General features: G+C 47.1%; 1 protein-coding gene across 6 annotated transcripts in view; it reads left to right on the plus strand.

The window, feature by feature from the left end:
- Positions 1-5,700: 5,700 nt before the first annotated feature.
- Positions 5,701-20,841, plus strand: part of TMEM181 (transmembrane protein 181) — a 47,433-nt gene continuing 32,292 nt past the window's right edge. The window contains exons 1-4 of one of the 6 annotated variants that reach the window (XM_053294240.1): positions 5,701-6,222; positions 13,166-13,210; positions 16,226-16,329; positions 18,701-18,756. In XM_053294240.1, coding sequence (XP_053150215.1) covers positions 6,077-6,222; positions 13,166-13,210; positions 16,226-16,329; positions 18,701-18,756 — 351 coding nt within the window. In that variant the 5' untranslated portion in view covers positions 5,701-6,076. The other 5 variants (XM_053294257.1, XM_053294253.1, XM_053294245.1 and 2 more) reach the window with 5 other exon arrangements.

A 20,841-nucleotide genomic window follows, 5' to 3' on the forward strand; every position in this document is an offset into this window, starting at 1 on the left:
TGATCAAATTGAAAGATACTTAAAATGTTCTTGCTTGTAAACTTAAAGCACTTTCATTTCATGTGATTCTCCAAAGGACTATATGTTGTCTTGCTTACTATAGGGTGCTGGAGATGCTCTCTGATTTCAAGACAGTTAGTGAAGAATACACATTTGGGTAACCTTGCAGTACAAAGGTATCTAAAGATACCTTTATCCCCCCTATTACTTGAACAAGCTTCATAAAACAGTGGCAAACATTATTATTCCCTTTCAATGGAGAGCAGGAATAATTGTTGACCATTCATATTCAGCTACTGCATGCTTTGTGTATCCAGATACTTTTGAAAAAGGAACTGATATTTTTTCATGAATGGTAATGTATTTCTCAATAGAATAGCTTCAGAAACCATCTTGATACACACACTTAAAAAAAAAAACAAAAAACCACCACCACTACAAAGATATTAATAGGGATGCAACTAATAGAATTCTGTACAAATGCAAGGAAATCTGAATGGAAAATGTGCTTTAGAAAACTATAGGTCTCCTAATTTACATTAAAGTCCCTTTAAAAGTATTTCCCTAAAATCCCATACAAAGTATTCTGTCTGCATACAATGGCCTTGAAGTGAACACAGTATATAATAGGAAAGTAATAAGCTCATGACATTTAATGGATAGCCCTGCCATTCAAAAAGAAAAAGCTTAACAGATTCCATGCTGTTCAAAAATTATGTAAATTATTAATATTCATAATTAGGAGCCGGCATGGTGTAGTGGCTAGAGTGCTGGACTAGGACCAGAGAGACCCAGGTTCAAATCCCCATTCAGCCATGATGCTGGGTAATTCTGGGTCAGTCACTTCTCTCTCAGCCTAACCTACTTCACAGGGTTGTTGTGAGGAGAAACCTAAGTATGTAGTACACCACTCTGGGCTCCTTGGAGGAAGAGCGGCATATAAAATGTAAATACATACATACATATATACAATCTGCTTTTAAACAAAGCTGTTGCTTGCTTGCTTGCCTACAAAGCAAGTGGGTAACTGAATGGTGGTTTCCCACCTGCTAGAAAGGACTGAGCATACAGGGAGAGTGAAGGTGAGTAAACGAGCAGGAATTGGAGGAGGCAGCTCCTGCCTTTGCCTGCACTCTCTCCCTCTCCCTCTGGGCAGTATGGCAGGAGGCCAGCAGGGCTGCCAAGTGAGCTTGCAAACCCGAGAAAGCAGCAGCTCCTCTTTGCAGGAGCAGCTGCTACCTCCTTTTGCTTGCCCGCCCCTCCCCGGGCAGTATGGCGAGGGCTGGGCACCGTGAGAGAATGTGAGGTGCCCCCTCTGTCCATTCCCTTGCTTTCCTTCTGGAAGTGCAGCAGAGGGGATCAGGCCCAGAAGGCTCGTTCTGTGCCATCCAGAAGGAGAGGGCAGCCATGCGAGGAGGCAAAGGCAGCTGTAGAGAACTTTCATCTAAGGCAGCGGCTCTTTGTGTGGGGTCCACCAGATGTTGCTGCATTGCAACTCCCAGCACTCCCAGTCACAAATTATGGCAGGGGATGCTGGGAGTTGCAGTTCAGCAACATCGGGCGGACCCCACATGAAGAACCATTGATCTAAGGATTGTATGGAGCATGGAGTGTTGAAGTGAGAGAGAGAGGGAAGCATGCTTGGGGTGGGGGTGGATGCTGGGGATAATTACCACCAGTGGGCGGTAGGAAATATTTGCACCAGCACAGCTCCCCCCCACCCCACAGCATCCCCCCTCTGACTCAGTCAGCCGTGTGGTGCTCTGGTTTGCTGAGAAGAGCACATCTGGGTCCTGCTGAGTTGGAGACAGGGGTGTAATTATAAGAGCCAGGGGAGACAGTTGTCTGGGGGCCCACTGCCTTGGCCACCCCCACCCCCGAGGCAAGTCACATGACTGACTCCCCCAGCCGCACTTCAGATTTCTTTACTTCATGAGCTGAGCTTCAGTGGGGGGGGGGCATTTTAAAATCTTGTCTCTGGGCCCACTCCAACCTTGCTATGCCCCTGGTTGGAGAGCAGTTGCTGTGACAGGCAGGAGCCACACTCTGGCCTGGCAGCAGTGGGAAATCTTCATGCCCTTGGCAGGCCACAGCAGTTGCCCTCTGACCAAGGGTGTGGTGAGGGGAGAGTGGGCCTGTGTTCACATAGCAAATATGGGCAGCCTCCCCACTAGCAGTGGTCTCCTTGTGGCAGTGCGCACACTCCCCCTCCAGCTGACTACTCACCTGGTCCCCCCCTGTTGCTGGCCATTGCCATCTGCCAGCCGGCTCCCGGGCCTGCCTATTGGGAGCGTATGCGCGCCCTTCTGCCATTGTCCAGGGGGTGCCCAGCTGATGGAAGCAGAACGGGCCTGAAAGCCAGGTGAGCAGCTGACAGAAAGTGGCTGGTGGTGGCAGCAGCAGCAGCAGGTGGGCAGCCCCAGCCAGAGGCGGGCGTTTGGTAACTCCTCCCAGACACAGGGCACCTCCAGCTCTTTGAACCCATCCACCCAATTATAGCTCCGCCCCTGCCTCTGACTTAAGCAGATCCGTGCTGCACTCTGGTTTACTGAACAGAGCAGGGGCATAGCTAGGGGAAAGGGGGCCCATGTTCATCCCTCTCTCTGGTGGCCCCCCAGATTGGGGGAGATAATGGAGAAAATAGGGATGGATGGATCTGGAGGGCCCGTGTTCTTTGAACCCTTTTGCTCAATTATAGCTATGCCCCTGGAACAGAGCATTCCAAGGCGACCAGCTGATTTGGAAGAGCAGCTGTTGTGATGAGTGGGAGCTGCACTCTGGGCTATTCGCAGTGGGAAATATCTTGACCACCACTGTTACAGCTCTGCCTGCCACAGCGACTGCCCTCCAACTCAGCCAGCCCCACAGTGCGCTCTGGTTTGCTGAGCAGGCCAGGTTGGAGGGCAAGTGCTGCAACAGGTGAGAGCTGCGGTCCAGGCTGTAAGCCGTGGGGAATCTGCATGCTGTCACTGCTAGCGAAGCGCAGCTCATGCCCAGCACAGCAGCCACCCTCCAACTCTGGCAGCCCTGCAGTCCACTCTGGTTTTCAGAACAGAGTGTTCTACAGGACCCAGAGGAGTCGGAGGGCAGCTGCTGCAGGAGCCAGTGGTGGTGGGAGATCTGAACCCTGCCACCGCCATTGCCTATTGCAGCAACCTCCCTCTGTCAGTCCTGTGGTGCACTCACCACCACCACCGGTGTAGAGCTGGGGGGTGTGGGGTGATGCTCCTATTCACCTACTCCTGGCAAGTATTCATAATGATGATGACTGGGTCCACTGGTGCACCACACAGAGGAAGAGCAAAGGTGAAGGAAGCCAGGGCTAGGGGTGTGCACGGAACCGGTCCGGCACTGGGGTGGGGGGTTCTATTCAAAACAGGGGGGGCTCTACTCACCCCTTCCAGTAAAATCCCGTATTTCTTGAAGATATCGGGCAGCAGGGTGCCGCCCGCTTCAATCTCCTCTGGCGTGGGCTCCTCGGCTCGTATCCATCGGGGCGGCAGGATCGCTCCCAGTCCCTGCCGCCCCCTCCAAGTTAAGTCCCCCTCGGCTGGCGGCCGCCCCCTGAAGCTCCACAGAGGCCCCCCGCCGCCCCCTTCTTTCCAGAACTACCCCCATTACCAGAGGACGGCAGGAGAACTCCCTGCCGTCCCCTTCCCCCTTGCCAGCTGGGCTGCAAATGGCTTCTAGGAAGCCTTTCGCGCGCGTGCGCGAAAGGCTTCCTAGAAGCCATTTGCAGCCCAGCCGGCAAGGCAAGCGGACGGCAGGGAGCTCTCCCGCCACCCGCTCGCTAAAGTAAGCACCTTAGCGAGCGGGCGGCGGGAGAGCTCCCTGCCGTCCGCTCGCCTTGCCGGCTGGGCTGCAAATGGCTTCTAGGAAGCCTTTCGCGCACGCGCGCGAAAGGCTTCCTAGAAGCCATTTGCAGCCCAGCCGGCAAGGGGGAAGGGGACGGCAGGGAGTTCTCCTGCCGTCCTCTGGTAATGGGGGTAGTTCTGGAAAGAAGGGGGCGGCGGGGGGCCTCTGTGGAGCTTCAGGGGGCGGCCGCCAGCCGAGGGGGACTTAACTTGGAGGGGGCGGCAGGGACTGGGAGCGATCCTGCCGCCCCGATGGATACGAGCCGAGGAGCCCGCGCCAGAGGAGATTGAAGCGGGCGGCACCCTGCTGCCCGATATCTTCAAGAAATACGGGATTTTACTGGAAGGGGTGAGTAGAGCCCCCCCTGTTTTGAATAGAACCCCCCACCCGAACCAAAACCACCCCGTGCCCGGACCGGTCTGGAGGCCTTTAGAATGGCCTCCGAACCGGTCCGTGCACATGACTAGCCAGGGCAACTGTAGGAATAAACAAGAAACAATAAAATCCCCACCATACTATGCACCAGCCATGCAATAAAGAGTATGCCATGACTTGATCCAGTATAGTTTTATAATGAAAGATATTCTCAATCTAAGATAAGACTAAGCATAACAATCTTTATCAAGTGGAGAAAAGTCTTCTTCAAAAAGTGACAACACTAGTCCAAATGCTCCAAAATCCAATCTTAATATGCGCAACCACCTCTACTACTTCTAGGAAAATCAACTAGGAGAACCAAGTTCTTGTAACATTCTAATAAGGTGTGAAGCTACTCACCTTTGTACCTTATTAGGATTTTACAACAACTGGGTTCTCTTAGTGAGATTGGATTTTGGAGCATTTGGACCAGTGTTGTCACGTTTTGAAAACGGTTCTCCAGATTGTTATGTTTTGTCTTATCTTAGATTGAGAATTTCTTTGATATACAAAACTATACTGGATCAAGTCGTGGCATGCTCTTTATTGAATGGTTAGTGCATAGTATGGTGGAGATATTTTATTGTTTTTTGTTTGCTTGATTTAAGAGATCCTAGTACACATTTATCCTTCAAATAGATAATGAGGAGAGCTGGTCTTGTGGTAGCAAGCATGACTTGTCCGCTTAGCTAAGCAGGGTCCACCCTGGTTGCATATGAAAGGGAGACTAGAAGTGTGAGCACTGAAAGATATTCTCCTCAGGGGATGGAGCCACTCTCGGAAGAGCGCGTTCCCTCCCTGGCAGCATCTCCAAGATAGGGCTGAGAGAGATTCCTGTCTGCAACCTTGAAAAAGCAGCTGCCAGTCTGTGTAGACAATACTGAGCTAGATGGACCAATGGTCTGACTCAGTATATGGCAGCTTCCCATGTTCGTAACTGTAGGAATAGCCATGACCTCCTCTTGCTCCCCCACCATGCTGCCTAGAGAAGGAGCTCACACGTTCCCTACTTCTGCCCATTTGCTCACCTTCTCTCTCTCAATAGTATAGGATGGAGCTGATTGTGGGAATGAAGAAGAGGATAACGGAGACTTTTTACCAAGTGCTGTAACCAGACCTGGTCTAGATCCCATATAAAAAATAAGTAGCTCTGCAGTTATTGTATAAAACATCAATCGTCTGGAAAGTCTCTCCAGATGCAAGTTGTTGTCGTTCAGGGGTAATTAATGGCACCAAATAAATGCTCCCACCCCGCGTTTTCAAGACTTGCTTGAAAAACAGCAGACGCCCATCTTTGAGTGGCCATTTTGACATCAAAGGTGTACAGTGGAGCTGTCCACGGTGCTGATATTTTCCCGATTCCACCTAATTCATACAACACGCGAACGATGCAAAACACCTGTCGCGCTCAGTTCGTAATGCCTTTCAGGTCGTGCCATGTTCTCCTTTTGGGGCAAACCCACAAACCAACAACCCCCACATGCTGAAGATTTCAGGAGCAACTGTCGTGTTGGTGCGGTGAGCAATGCTAGGCGAGCAGGAGCATCTGCCACCCACAAAACTCCTGACAGCGCCCAGCAGTGGCGCTATGCCTAGAGCCGGGAAGGCAGCGAGGAGACTGGGTCAGTTCAAGCTGTGGTCTCCTGATCATTTCTGCCTTTTCCCCTGGCAGCCAGCGCAGACCAGCACCGGCAGCTCCATTGGCCAGCAGTAGCGGGCCTGAGTCGGTGCGATGACGGAGAGAAAGAGGAGGCGAGCATAAAGCAAGACCGGTGCTGCCGCCGCTTTAACAGAGAGCCCTTCAATGTCAGGCTGCGGAATGGAGGCGGATTACCCCGCCTTTGAGAACCCGCTCTGCGGAGAGCTTAAGCACATCTGCAAAAGGATCAAAGAGACGTACAAGGAGATCAAAGAGGACCTAACCCCCTACAAGGATGATCGCTACTACAGGTAAGGGAAGGTATCAGTATCAGGGCGCCCCAAATCCCTTGAGCGGAAACAGTAAAAGAAGAGCCAGACCAGGCTGGGGAAAGAAGAAGCCTACATGTTTTCTACGAAAACCTAGATGATAGATAGATAGATGATTTGGAGACTGATCAGTGACACATGCTAATGGGACTCATCAACAGTAAGCAGCTTAAGGATCTCCTTTACAGAGTGCGACCCTTTCCACTCAGCCACATCTCCTCCTTACGGGCGATGCGACAGCGGTACTCATCACGTAAGCTCTGTTGCAGCAGTCTTTGCTTAGATCATGGAAATGGTTTCTTTCCGTTTCCAGGGTTTCAATATGGCTGTTGAAAAGGAGGGCTGACCTTTCACAGCTGAGGTAGCTATTGATTCTTGGGCGATAGTGTCTTGGCCAGGATTATAGAGAGTTTAAAAGAGAGAGAGGGAGAGAGATGCAATTGCTTTAGTAACTTTATTTGTCAATTCTCTACCCTGAATTAAAAAAACATTTCACATGGAAGCTAGGTAGAAGGGGGGGGGGTCCAAAAGGAATGCATCTTTTTGTGATCACATAGAGAGATATAATGTAAATTATGCAAACTCCACCTTCTCCCATGATTCCTCAGGATTAACAGGTGTGAGTTCGTTGCCCATTCTCCCCTAAAGCAGGATTATACACCTTCCTCTTACCATAATCAAGGTTTTCAAATAACTGATTTTATTTGTATATAGAAAAACCTTTTTAGTTCTGCAAATTGCTCCACTGAGTCAGCAACCTGACAATGAATATTAGAACGTAAGAACAGTCCAGTTGGATCAGGCCCAAGGGCTAACTAGTCCAGCATCCTGTTTCACACAGTGGCCCACCAGATGCAGTTGGGAAGCCCACCAGCAAGAGCATGCTTTATTTCTTGCTGTTGCTCCCCATCAACTGGTATTCAGAGGCATTGTGCCTCTGAGGCTGGAGGTGGCCCATAGACACCAGACTACTAGCCATTGATAGAATTGCCCAACTTTTATTTTTTATAGTGGAAGTACAAGGGTTCTCTTAGATTTCTGAAATGCTAGCAAAATGTTTTTCAAATCATGTTCTTATTACAGGGAATCCATCTACAGTAAATCTAATGAGGTTTTGCTATTGTTTGAAATGGAATACAGGTTGCATGTGGAACCTACAGATCCAACTAGACTGGCACAATCCAATACATGCTTACCTGGCAGCAAGTTCCAGTGTTTTATGGAGCTTACTCCCAAGTTAAGTACACATAGGATTGCAGCCTTAATTGCAATTCCCTGGCAGAAAGTGACTAGAGATGTGCATGAATCACAAATTATGATTCATTTTGTGGATGAATGAAAAACAGCTGTTTTGATTTGACCACAAATGTGGCCATCTTGAAACCAGAATTGATTCAATTCTGCCTTGATTTTAAAAATCAAATCCAAATCAATTCGTCCTATGCTGTGGGGAGAGAAGAGCCTCTGAATTACTTTAATAAAAAGAAAACAGCGCTGGGGTGCCCTGAAAGTATATAATGAATTGCCTCTGCAGCGCCTGCAACAGTGACCCCTGACCAGCTGCCACCATCCCCCTGCGGCCGCTCCTATGAGTGGTGCCTGCCCCCATACTTTTTAAAACCCACTCCGTTCCTCTGGCAGGAGCGGAAACATAGGGCTGACTGCAGGCAGCTGTGGGGAGGCATTGATCGGACCCACCATAAATCCCCACCAATGCAGAGTTGGTGGTGGGGAGGCAGCAATCAGATGGCCATCCCTCCCTGTGGCCAGCCTGGCTGGTGCTAGCTCTCGCACATTTAAAGGCTAGCCTCCTTTAAATGGCCTCTGCACAGGCACGGGTAGGCCATTTAATGGAGTAGCCTTGTGTTCTTTTAACTAGAACACTGGAGCAGGTTAATAAAAGTATGGGGACAGGTGCCTTTTCACAGGAGCGGCCAGCTGCTGCAGGGGAATGCTGGTGGCTGGTTGGAGGTCACCGCCGCAGGCTCTACAAAGGTAATTGTTTACTTTTGGGGTGTCCCAGTGCCATTTTCTTTTTATTAAAGTAATTCAGAGGCTCTCCTCCCCACCCCCCGCCCCTTACACTGAAGGCCAAATCGATTTGGCTAGATTCTACTCAAATCTGACTGATTTTAATTTGACCTCATCATCTAACCACCCCTTCTTGGGGTGATTCGTTTCAAGGTAGAAACACTCAGATCAGCCAAATTAGAGTAGAATAAATCTGCTGCCAAATTGATTCACATGTCTCTAAAAGTGACTGAGAAGAATAGCTTCCTAGATAACTCCTTTTCATGTAGGGTTCTGCTTCAAGCAGTGACCAGCCAAATGCCAATGGGAAGCTCAAATAGATCACAATGTAGAAAGCATCTTGCTATTCCTTTCCACCCGGTTTGTGTGCCTCAAATAATTTGGTAAAAGGAGCATTCTGCCTTTGAACAGGGAGGTTCTAGTCTTGGCGAACGTGGCCAAGAAATATAACAAGTTTGCTCTTTTGCTTGTTTTAAAGAGAAAGCTATGTTGGTTCCCAATCTTGATGCAGAGACTGTTACTAACTATACATATGTTGCATGAGGTAACTTTGTACTCCATGTTAATTGATCCGGAATAACTACCACTCACAGTTGACGCGTGTACTCACAATTGCTAATAAAAACTAGAATCTCTACCCCTTAACCGCCTTCGTTATGAACACGGCAGGGTAACCTAACGTTAAGTATTCCTAAGAGGTACTTCCTCCTCTCTAGCCAGTTTTATATAGAGATAAGCCTGTGCAATCCTTCAAGGTAGAGGACTCAGGATCCCTCGGTCTCTCGATTTGACGCCTCTGTGAATAACTTCCCTGGAATGTTGTCAATAAGGGAGTGCCGGTATAAATGTTGACCTTTCAGAAATAGAAAATTTGCTACAGCCTAAAATTAATGAAGTAGATCTCTAGCGCTTGCTTCTCACAAAGAACCTTGGGAAGTGTAGTTCTTTAAGAGCCTGGGTAATGCTAACAGAGGTCTTAACAACTACAATTCCCAGGATGCCTTAAGAGAAGGTGGGCCACTGTGCGAAACAGGATGCCGGACTAGATGGGCCTTGGGCCTGATCCAGCAGGGCTGTTCTTAAAGTCGGCGTCTGGCAGCCAATCCTTTTGAGTCCCGTCTCATGCCAGGAGCCGGCTGCAAGAAAGGAAGCCCACACGCTTCTTGAAGCCCTCAGCTTTTCCTCGCGGTTTTAAAACTTCTTCACCCCATTCATAATTGGACCCTTTTTCATACACCCCACCGAAGGCAAGCTAGCCAGAACTCTGCGAGATTTCCCGAGTCGCTCGAAGGACCTCCCTCCGATCACGTGCCCACCCTCCGCGCGTCGCAGGCGGCGTGGGGCTGGTGCGCTGGAGGACGCACACGGAAGTGTGCGTAATCCGTAGCTGACGTTGCCACGAAGGGGGGTTGGGGCAGCCGCTACCTAGTTAGATCAGCCGCTGAAGCGGAGGCGGTGCGCATGTGCGGGCATGGAAATGGAACTGTGAGTTGGGGGAGAAGGAGGGGTACAGGTGGTGCTGCGCTGGGCAAAGGGGTGCCTCTCGTGCCGCTGGTTGTTGATGTGCCCGTGCGGAGCCACCCCCCGCGCCCAGCCTTCGTGAAGACCGGTGGCTGCTTCTTGCCCGCCCGGGTTGCGGTCCCACTCCGTGTAGCGGAGACCAGAACTTGTAATCCCTGGGGCAGAAGGAGAGACGTTCCTCTGTGGGCGGTTGTCCTTCACCCGGGTTTAAGAAGAGCCCTGCGGGGGTCAGTCCAGAGACCCTTCTGCCTTCTAGCAGTAAGCAGCCGGCAGCTTCCAAACAGGGCATGAAGTCAGCAGCCCTTCCCCCGTCGTATGTCCCCAGTATCTGTCTGAAGAAATCTGAGCCAGGAAAATGGGAAGGAACTTTCCTCTGAACATGTGCAGAATGGATTTCTTTTACTGCCGAATAGTCCCAATCGTCAGGCTCCCCTCTTTTCCCCTCAGTTTATTGACTTTTGTTAGTGACAGGGTGAGGGAAAGGAAATGAGTCTGTGTGAGCACCTGTGCTCAGGTGCCTCTTGTGGACATTGGTGGCTTAGATTATGCTGCATACCGGGTTGTGTGTGTGTGTGTGTGTGTGTGTGTGTGTGTGTGAAGGAACATGTATAGAAAAAAGGTTGTCATATTACCTTGTTGCCTTGCTGGTGTGTGTGTTTGGAATGTGCAGATTTGAACGGTGGGTAAAAAGCTGTCCAGAATGTTGGCTAGAACGAGGCTGCTCTCTGTCATACAAGTGGTAGCTCAAATGTTACAATGAAACTAAAAAGGAAAAAAGTTGTTACTTGTGTCTTAATTTTTACTGTTGCATGTGAAGTAGCCTTCATCTGTGGTGAGATCTAGGAGGGTGAGATCTAGGGGATATCTCTAGGAATAGGGGTGTGCCCAGAACTGGTTTTTGTGGTTTGGTTTGAATTTGAACCGAACTGCTGGTCTGTGAACCAGTTTGGTCTGTTTGACCGAACCAGGTAAACCCAGTTCAACAGGCTACGCTTGTAAAGGGGAATCCTGCTTTTAAAAAGCTTCTAAGGGTGGCTGGTGAGAGGGCACCCTGCCAGCAGCTCCTCAAAACCCTGGTGCTCCCACCAGTAGCTCAGTCTGCATGGTTGTGGTACAGTTCTGGCCTCTGCACATGCACAGAGACCATTTGTGTGAGCTCTGCACATGTGTGGAGGCCACAATCACACCACTGTGTGGGCTGCACTGCTGAGGTTTAGAGGAGCTGCCAACCCTACTGGTAAAGTACTCTCCCAACCCCGGCTGCCCTTTGATGCCTTTTAAAGGCAGGATTCCCCTTAACAAGCATAGCCTATCAAACTAGTCCATAATGGACTGGTTTGGTTCGAAATTGGACTGGCCACTTCTTATTTTTAGGCTGGTTCGGTTTGAGGTCGAACCTGGCCAGTTCAAATCAAACCCGGTTCCATTCGAACAGGTTCTGCACACGCCTACTTCAGAAGTTACTTGGTGCCTTCAGCTCCCCCTTCAGTTGAAACCTGTAAGTTCCAATTCACGCATTACACAATATAACAGAGAACAAATGTGCGTGTCACTTGTGCTTTTGTGCTCCTTGTTCCTTTGTAGTGTATGAACTGGCTCTTATTGGGCCTGCTGCAGTTGAAGGGTTTGTTGTTTGTGATGTTTGCAGATGGCTTAGAAAGGATCTGTGCAGTTTGCTGAATGGTTCTAGTTTGAACTCCCCATACCTGTTTTCTGCATGTGACCTTTTTGTCAGGAAAGAAGCTAGAGTTTCTTTTGCCTAATGATCAGAAGTAACTATTAAACTTGGGGAAAAGTTCAAGGATCTGATATTGGCTCTAAAGCTGTTTTAATGCAAATACACACGCACACTGGAAGAGGCCAAAGACTGAGACCGAGAGATAATTTTCTTGCTCTATTTTCAAAGGCCTGTTCTACATTTCTTGATTGTTCCTTCTTGAGGGCCGTAATGCTGACTCCTCTGATCAATATTGCATGACAAAGTTAGGTCACTCCATATTCTGTACTGAATCTTTGGCATAAGAAGCATGACTAATGTCTCAGCATTACTATGATTCTGGCCCCAGCATGTCTTCACTTTGACCCCTAAACAGAAAACTCTCATGAATGCCCCTCGAATAAATCAGAAATGAATACATTATTTTTTAGACAACAGACTAAAATCAAACCTTGTGTGCTCTTAGATTGACACACTCTTCAGTTATTGTGCATTTATATAGTTAGTTTTTGTTCAAGCAGTTCATGTGATATCAATAATTCTTACAGTGACTCTATGACATTACGTGGTCAGTAATATTATTCCCATATTGAAGATGAAATGAGGCTGGGAGAATAAAAGCTTACCTAAGGCCTGCCTATAAAGATTGTTTTAATAAACCTTTAGGACAAGATTTGAAGCAAGATCTACTTGGTGCACAGCTCAGTCTAATAGCAATTATGCTTCTTTAGCACAGTCTTGGTGTGTATGCAGCTGCCTGCTCCACTTGAGTTGTTCACTTTCTGTGCATTTTTCAGATACTTGGAAGAATATTGATATTTACAGTAATTAGTATGAGGAACAGGTTTTTCCTGTAACATAGGAAGTGACTTTTGGAGGCAACTTTGAGTCTCAACAGTTTTGAATATGCAGTATTTAAGCATGTGCTTAAATACTGTGATTTGTATTTGCATAAAGCTAATACTTTATTCTGAATGTGAATTGGACTCCACATGTAGCCTGATCCTATGCATATTTACTCTCAAGTTAAACTTGCCTAGGATTGCAGCCAAAGGTTTATTAAACACATGAACACACACACACAGCCCAGCGTATAGCATAAATGTGGATGATAAAGGTATAGTAGTTAGAAAAGCATACAACATATTGTTGAAATCAGTTGAGAAAACAGTGCTTTGCCTCTGCTTTTAGAAAAATTGCTACTTCCAATAGTGGATATAGATAAGCAGATATGAAACTACCTTATACTGAGTCAGACCATTGGTCCATCTAGCCCAGAATTGGCAGTGACTGTCTCCAAGCCCTGCTGCCGAAGAACTTTTATCTGGAAATGCCAGGCAATTGCTCCAGAACTAGTAGTAAGGGATAGGGAGATGTACCATCTTATCGATGTGCCCTCTTCAAATATTTGTTTACTAGTGTGGTAAGTGGCTGTCACAACCTTGGAACTCTAATACTGATGACTACACTTTAAGTCAAATAATCCTCTTGCAGTTTATTACCCAAACTAAAATTGTCACAGGAAAGGCATACTAAATTGTCCTTGATTACAGTGTGTTATGTGCTTTGAATTAATTTGTGAGGTAGCTCTCTTCTCTTTTCCTCCTTTAAATCTTCTGTTCTCTCTCTCTCTCTTGCTTTTCTGATGCTGCTGAGTGATGGGGTTAAGACGTCTTTCTCTTTAGGACTGTTGCATCAGAGGTAAATCAAGGATGATTTGGCGGATGGTGTTATGCTTTTGTTCGAGTACCCATATTTAGGATCAGGAAGGGGTTTTCCCTGGATCAGATTGCCTTGTGACCTTGGAGCGGTTCACTCCCCCCATTTTCCCTGTGGCTTGTGGCTTGGCTGGCTTGCATGACACATCTGGAGTTGCTGCTCTTTAAGCCCTTCCTCCTGTGTAGCTGCTCTTCTGCTTTTGAACACTGCAGTCTGAATTGCACAGCAGGGGTGGGGGTGACTGGAGAGTTTGAACTATAAGGCATTTTCCTTCTGCCGAACTCTGGCTTTGTATATATGAGCTGTTTCCTGTGTGGTATGAAAAAGGAGTGAACCTCAGGCTTATGTGCACTCTCCCCTTTGCTTTCCTTGAATATAGCAGAACATGGTGCGTATTGCACTGGGTATGGTGTACTTTGAAATCTGGAAAGTGGAAGAGAGTTTGTGCAAAAGAGCCTCTCTGCCTTGCCTCTTCTTGGAGTCGATCCACAATTTTGGTAGTAAACATAGGGCTGGGAATCCCAGCAACTGCTTCTCCACTGCAGAGCAGGCTGTTGGTTGCATGTGGCGCAGACTGCAGTGGAGAAGCTAGAGGCAGAGGCTTAGGTGCTTAACTAACTCTTCCCTGTTTGGTGGGTTTTTCCTACAGCCCCTTTCCTCGTCCACTTTGCTTTACTTGCTGTAGCAAACAGCCACCCAGAAACCCCAACTTGAACAATAATTGATGTGTTGGGGGTTGCAAAGGAAAAGCTGGCAGGGAAAGTGTTAAACATCCTTCTCCCTTGCAAATTGCATCCTTGCTTTGCAGCAGGGTCTCCAGCTTTGCGCTGGCTACCTTGTAGATGATTCATGCAATGCAGTCCTGTACATGCTTACTTTCAAGTGCATCCCAGTTTTCAGTGGGACTTGCTCCCTAATAAGTTAGTTCAGGATTCCAACCATAATTTTATAATAAAGATAATGTAAAAGTTAAAGCACTTGTTTAGTCAGGAAAACATAATGTTAGGAAAGTGTTTTGAAATAATAGTAGTTGTCCTGTTTTTAAGCATCAATAGGCAGAATACTAAAACTAGCATAAATGATTACTCGCTTTTCAGCAAGCATGCAATTAACTTTAACCCTGTTACAGTTTGCTTAACATGTAGTTAGCAGACCAACCACTGTTTGAAAGTTGGTTTTATAATGAGGCTATTCCCACGATTGCCCAAAGGGGAGCCCAGCCCCCCTCCCCTTAAACGAGGTTAGCGAAGCATGCACCCTGCTAACCCCAGCTACCTGATCGTTAGATGCTGCAGTGCTGCTTCACGCCATGGCGCCTCATGAGGGGACCCCTGCCAGGAGACTGCAACAAGCCTCCCAATCTTGGGGTTCTCTCCAGGATGCCCCACACGCTTGCTCTGGGCATCTGGAACTTCCAGGGGACCTGCAGCCCCCAAACCCTGCAGCCCCTGCCAGCTCCGTGATAGAGCTGGCAGTCGTGTGGGCAGCCGATCCGGCTGCCCAGGGCTACAGGCTCAATTGTCTGCGAGGAGAGTGGGGCTAAGCCCGCTCTCCCTGCAGACCCGACAGCAGCTCTTCTCACAGATAGTGAGAAGAGTTTCAGTGTGTGTTTGTGCTGCTTTCCTGTTGCTTCCAACAATGTTCATGGCATCAAATGACTTTAGGTCCCAAAATGTTCTGGCTGACAAATGCTGTGGAAAATATTCATACCCTTATCAAGTTGAACTGTATGGTAGATTTGGGCTGGTTCAGATGTCATGTGGAGCCAAGATTACACTTGATTAAGCACATCATTTCTCAGCCTTGGTAGTGTGTTCTCCCCCAGCACCTGCCTGTGTGCGTGTTGGAAGAATTCTGTTTCTGGTTGTAAGTTTAAACAAACTAGGATTGGTTATGATGTTCAAACTGACTAATCCTGGTTTATTCTAACCAAATTCTGTGTCTGAAATAAACCACAGTCTGAATCCAAGCACTTTATTTCAAGCACTTTAGTTAGCATAAGTCAGGATCAGACATCATGACTGATTCTGATTTGTTTCTAACTGCAGTTGTATAATTCTTCTGAGGCTGAGAAACAGTATGCAAAACCAAGGTGTGACAGTAGCTGGGTTCAGACGTAACACGAAACCAGGGGTTCTTTCACCTCTGGTTTTGCTAACCAAACGTCCGAATGCAGCAAACTGCAGTTAAAGGGAAAATGTACCCCTGGTGTCCCCCCCAACTCCATTTGTTACCTTTGGACAATGTTTCATTGTCCCAACCTCCAATTTGACGGGATCAGCGTTACCTTTGAACTCTAGCACTGCTGTTAACCTTGTCCCAAACTGGAGTTGAAAGAGGAAACTTCTCCCTCACTCTGGCTGCTATTGGCTGTGTGGGCTGTCCTTCAGGAAAGAGGGAAGCCCTCACAGCCAGTTCCCCCACCTCTCTGCAGTTTTGCTGACTGCAGAGAGACCCCTCTTTCCCCAGTGTCTGGATGCAGACAGGAGAGTTCTGTGTTATGTCTGAACCCAGTCAATTACTACTACCACCACCACCACAAATATTTATTTACTACTTTTCAACAAAAGTTCTCAAAGCAGTTTATAATTACAAGAGATTGTTTCACAGTTACAAATATGCCTGCTTGTACTACCTGCTTAAGCTGTGTATGTTTTTTAAATAATGGAACCATGATTTATTCCTTTTTCTCTGGGACAGGGAAGACTCGAATGAGGAGTAAAGTTTCTTTGGTATGAAGGAAATATCTGCTATGTAAAGAGCTGTTTAAGGGGCATGCTGTTCTTTGTAGTTTGTGGTTAGAATGAACTTGCCATTAATTTCATCAATGCTTTCTAAAGAATATTGTGGTATCAACTTAATGCTTGAGTGTATTGTGTTTCCAACTTTCTGAATAAAAGATGGCACATGTTTAAACAAAATAAAGCACTGTTACTGGATTCTTAGCTGCAGTAAATGATCGAACTGTTAACATGTTATTTCTCTTGCTATCTGCAGATTGGCCCCAATGCGATTGTATACGCTGTCCAAACGTCACTTCGTATTGGTCTTTGTTGTATTCTTCATTTGTTTTGGTGTGACCATCTTAATAGGCATTGCTGGTAAGATTTTTTGCCTTTTCTTTGGAAGTCTGGATTCTATATTTACTTATTCTGTTCTGTTGTATTTGTGAGAAACCTCTTGAAGACACTTGGTGTTTTGGTTGAATATTGATGGGGTGAGTGGTGTTTGAATTTGTCAAATGTTTAAGAGTAGCGGCACCATAAACATTAGCTGGCTAGTGACAGCTAAGCAAGAAGCAGAAGTTTTGTTTGCTAGCCCCATCTGTAGGTCTATTGGGCATTTTTAGCTCTTCATTCCCTGCCCCACCCACAACCATTGCCATTCTGTGCATAAAATTTGTAATGTAGTCTCAAGCCCAATTGGGAGTGTGTACTATTCTGAAATGGTGAACCTAACCTTTGCGATTCAGGAGAAACTGGAGATTCTGTGGATTCCTCATGTGGCAAGGTTTCTTTGGCATACCAATGTATTGACTTGAGTTCAACTCATTAGAATGTTTGTTTTTAAAGACTGATGTTGCGAGGGAGAATAGTCCACCTGCTTTTAAAAAATACATATTGTGATTTCTATTTCTAAAATGAGATTGAGTACTGTGATGCGTCAGAGTAAGAGCTCAAAGGTGTAGAGGTGGGGAAAAGAAAAAGCTATGGCAGCAGGAGGGGACACCCTTTAGGGCAGCAGGTGTAAGGAGTATGGAGGAGAGATGGGGCCTGAAAGTTGTCTCTTGTCCACATTCTCCTTCAGTTCAGTTGTTTCTGGGATTGTGTTGAATATTCCAGCAGGGAAACCCTTTTCCTGATACTGGGTGGTTCTTCTAAATATTATCATAAAAAGCTTCTTAGGGTTCTCTTGACCATTTTTTCGCTATTGCAGTCTGTCTTCTTCCCATAGCACCTTCCTTCAGGGGCTTCTCTAGCTCTCATGCTTCTGCACTGAGGTTGCAGTCACCCTCAGTATTCCCAGCACTTCACCAACTCATTCCAGTTAGCATCCTACTTCTCTTGACCCTTGCTCAACTTAGACTTGCTTTAGGAGGGGGCAAGAGGTCTTTCTGCTCATGCCCAGAGAAGAGCATGAGCAGCAGCAGCAGGAAAAGTGCAAGTAGCATCTATTGTACCCTTTCCCAGGTGTGATGTCTATATCAGATAGATTTTTGGAATTGTCTGATCTCGGAAAAACTACTGTATGTGACAGGTGGGAAAATATTCTAGAAAATGTTAGACATCCACAAAAACTATTTTGTTAAACTGTCAATTAGATAAGAGCAGTTTTCTGCTTAAGGGTAGCTCCTTATATAACGGAAGAGAGAAGAGAATGCATAAGTTATTTATTTATTTAATCAATTTATATACCACTCTTCCAAAACGGTTCAGTTCATGTTTTGTGGTTTGTAGGTGAATGCTTGCTTAGTGGACTCTGTCTGTGAGGCTCTTGAGATGGAGAGCTCTTTGCATGTTAACACTGTTCTTGGATTTGAGACTGCAGATGGGGGCATTGCATGACTGAATACTTAAAGCATAAGGAGAGCTGTGGTGGATCAGATTGAGGGACCTACCTACTCAAGCATCTTGTTTTCAGCAGGGAATAACCAAAAGCTGGCAAGCCAGTTTGTGCCCTGCAATTAATAGACTGCTCCAAACATGGAGTTTCCCTGTAGCAGTCATGCCTAATAGCTAGTGAAAGACCTATGCTCCCCTCACTAGAGGAAAACAAAAACCTACACGTGGAAAGTAGATATAAAAGAGGTGGCTAGGCTAATTAATGTAAAGGAGTACAGTATTAAACTCCCCACTTGCAGTCTGAAGTGTCCATGTACAATGTCAACACCCATGTACAATGTCAACACCCACAGTCCATGTACAATGTCAACACCCACTGGGCTGGTTCAGCTAGGATTGAATCCTGGATTCTCACAATGTCCCCTAGCCTCAGGCCTCTCACCTTTGTGCATAATGGGAGGAAGGACTCTAGTTTGGATCAGCCAGGATCTGTTGTGACTTCCGAATTGGTTGATCTTGACTTATTTCAGATCCTGATTTATTTGGAAACTCAAGTGGTGCCTGAGGCTATGGAACATCATGCAAGAACCAGGATTGTCGTGGTTCTACATGAGTTGCTAGACTAAAGAGCTTCTGCATTTTGTAGTACTTTGTAATGATAGTTTCTGGAGTTAGACTCTTGCATGATCAGACTGTTCTGTGCTATAGAATTCTAAGGGCATTTGAATGTAAGGAGTTGGCCTCATCATGATGTATACATAAAGCTAAGTAATATTTGCTATCCTTACAAGGGTTTTTGTGTAACTTAATAAATCCCAGTTCCTGAAAATATCAGTTAAGATAGTTGTGTGCATTTTATGTTGCAACAGCAATTTGTGTTTTGAGCCCTACATTTTTGTGTGTTATGTAGGTCCCAAAGTCATTGATTCCGTTCAAGAAACACTTCCATCAAATGGGGACTCTGAGGTAAGATTTGTTCTATTGGGTTTGTAGGTGGTGTATGTGGACCTTGTATACTCTTTTCTAATTTGCACACATGCTTAGGATGGGAAATCAAAGCAGAATCTCAAGTGTCACTTGATGTGTTCAGCATAATGCTTTCTATATATGCCTTGAGGTTTAATTCCACCAAAGATGTATATGTTCCTAGAGAAAAATATGACTCTTCTTTAAAACTGAGTTCCAGCTATGCAGAAATATTAAAAGATCCCTGCTTTGTAATGCTTACAATATAAAAGATAAAGATGAAAGCTAGAGAGGTGGGAAAATAGGAAAACATTTGTGTTGTGCTGTTGGTTGCTTGGGCAAGCTACTACTCTCTGAATGTGCCATCCTTTCTTGGGCTAATAGTATTATATGGCCCATTTCAGAACCCTATCCAAGGATGTAGAATCTAGGCTATAGAAGATCCTCACAGGTGGTTAAAAAAAACCCTCAGCAGGCACCTGTATGAAATAATCTGCTCCAGTTCTATTAGTGGTAGTCCTCTTTCTGTATTTCTTATAGCCCATTGTGTCGAAGTTCACTTTATCCTCAGTAGCATCTTACAGAAAAGAGGAGCAGGATGCAGTGTGGTGTGACACTACCAAGTTGGAATTCAGAGCTTGTATTTTATAGCTGATGTGCTTATGGCCTGCTGTAGCTTAAAGATTGGGTGGCTGCTCATGTGTGTTATAAAACTTTGTCCTCCAGTTTTCTGTTGCATCTTATGAGACCTCCTCCTCACTTCCTCCCCACCACACCCAGCCTGCTAAGATAGAGCATGTTGTAACCAATCAGTCAGTGTCCATACCTTTGCTTCAACAAACTTTGTTTTAAAATAAAGGGCTATGTTTTTGTCCTGCCTCTTAATTTAGAAGCATCCAAAGCCATCCACTATATTATGGGGAAAGGGCCTTAGCTCAGTAATAGAACACAGGGTTTGTATGGACAAGATCTTGATTTAAATCCCTGGTACCTCCTGTTACAGTTCTTATGAAGCAGTGCTTGAAAGACCTCTGAGTTCTGGAAAAATCTCTTGGATAGAATAGAATAAGACCAGTGATCTGACTTGAGTATAAGGCAGTTTCAGATAAGCTTCTGACCGCTCTTGGACCCTGAAAATAACCACTCTTGTGCTGTGAATCTTTAGCAATAGCACTAGCAATAGCACTTACATTTATATACCGCTCTATAGCCGGAGCTCTCTACGTGGTTTACAATGATTTAGCATATTGCCCCCAACATTATGGGTACTCATTTTACCGACCTTGGAAGGATGGAAGGCTGAGTCAGCCTTGAGTCCCTGGTCAGGATCGAACTTGTAACCTTCTGGTTACAGGGCGGCAGTTTTACCACTGCGCCACCAGGGGCTCATACCCCTGGTAGCGCAGGGGTTCTTATCCTCTCTAATAAAACGCTTGGTGTCCGTCCGTGGACGGACACCAAGCGTGTGTCCGTGCCTCCCTGCCCTGTTCTGCGCCTGCGCGAAGTGCAGGCGCAGAACAGGGCAAGGGAGACACGCTCGCCGGTACCCGGCAGCCATCTTGGGTGGCCAGAAGCGGCCGCCCCGAAGAAGCCGGGTAAGAGGCGGCGGGGGACATTGGCCGAGGAGGCGGCGGAGCCATGGCAGAGGCCTGGCCGCCGCCGCTTACCCGACTTCTTCGGGGCGGCCTCTTCTGGCTGCCCAAGATGGCCGCCGGACGAGGCAGCGGAGAAAACGATGCGGCGGTGGGCCCGGGCAGTGGTGGGCCCGGCCGGAGCCGCGGGCGGCGGTGGGTGGCGGGCCCGGCCGGAGCCGCGGGCGGCGGTGGGTGGCGGGCCCGGCCGGAGCCGCGGGCGGCGGTGGGTGGCGGGCCCGGCCGGAGCCGCGGGCGGCGGTGGGTGGCGGGAGGGGGAATGGCTGTGGTGGTCTGGAGCTCACAGCTCCACTAGCGCCCGTTATCCAACGGGCTAAAAAACACTAGTTATACATAATATTCTTACATAAGAACAGCCCTGCTGGATCAGGCCCAAGGCCCATCTAGTCCAGCATCCTGTTTCACACAGTGGCCCACCAGATGCCACTGGAAG

This window comes from Hemicordylus capensis, chromosome 1 (assembly GCF_027244095.1).
Source record: "Hemicordylus capensis ecotype Gifberg chromosome 1, rHemCap1.1.pri, whole genome shotgun sequence".
NCBI lineage: Eukaryota > Metazoa > Chordata > Lepidosauria > Squamata > Cordylidae > Hemicordylus > Hemicordylus capensis.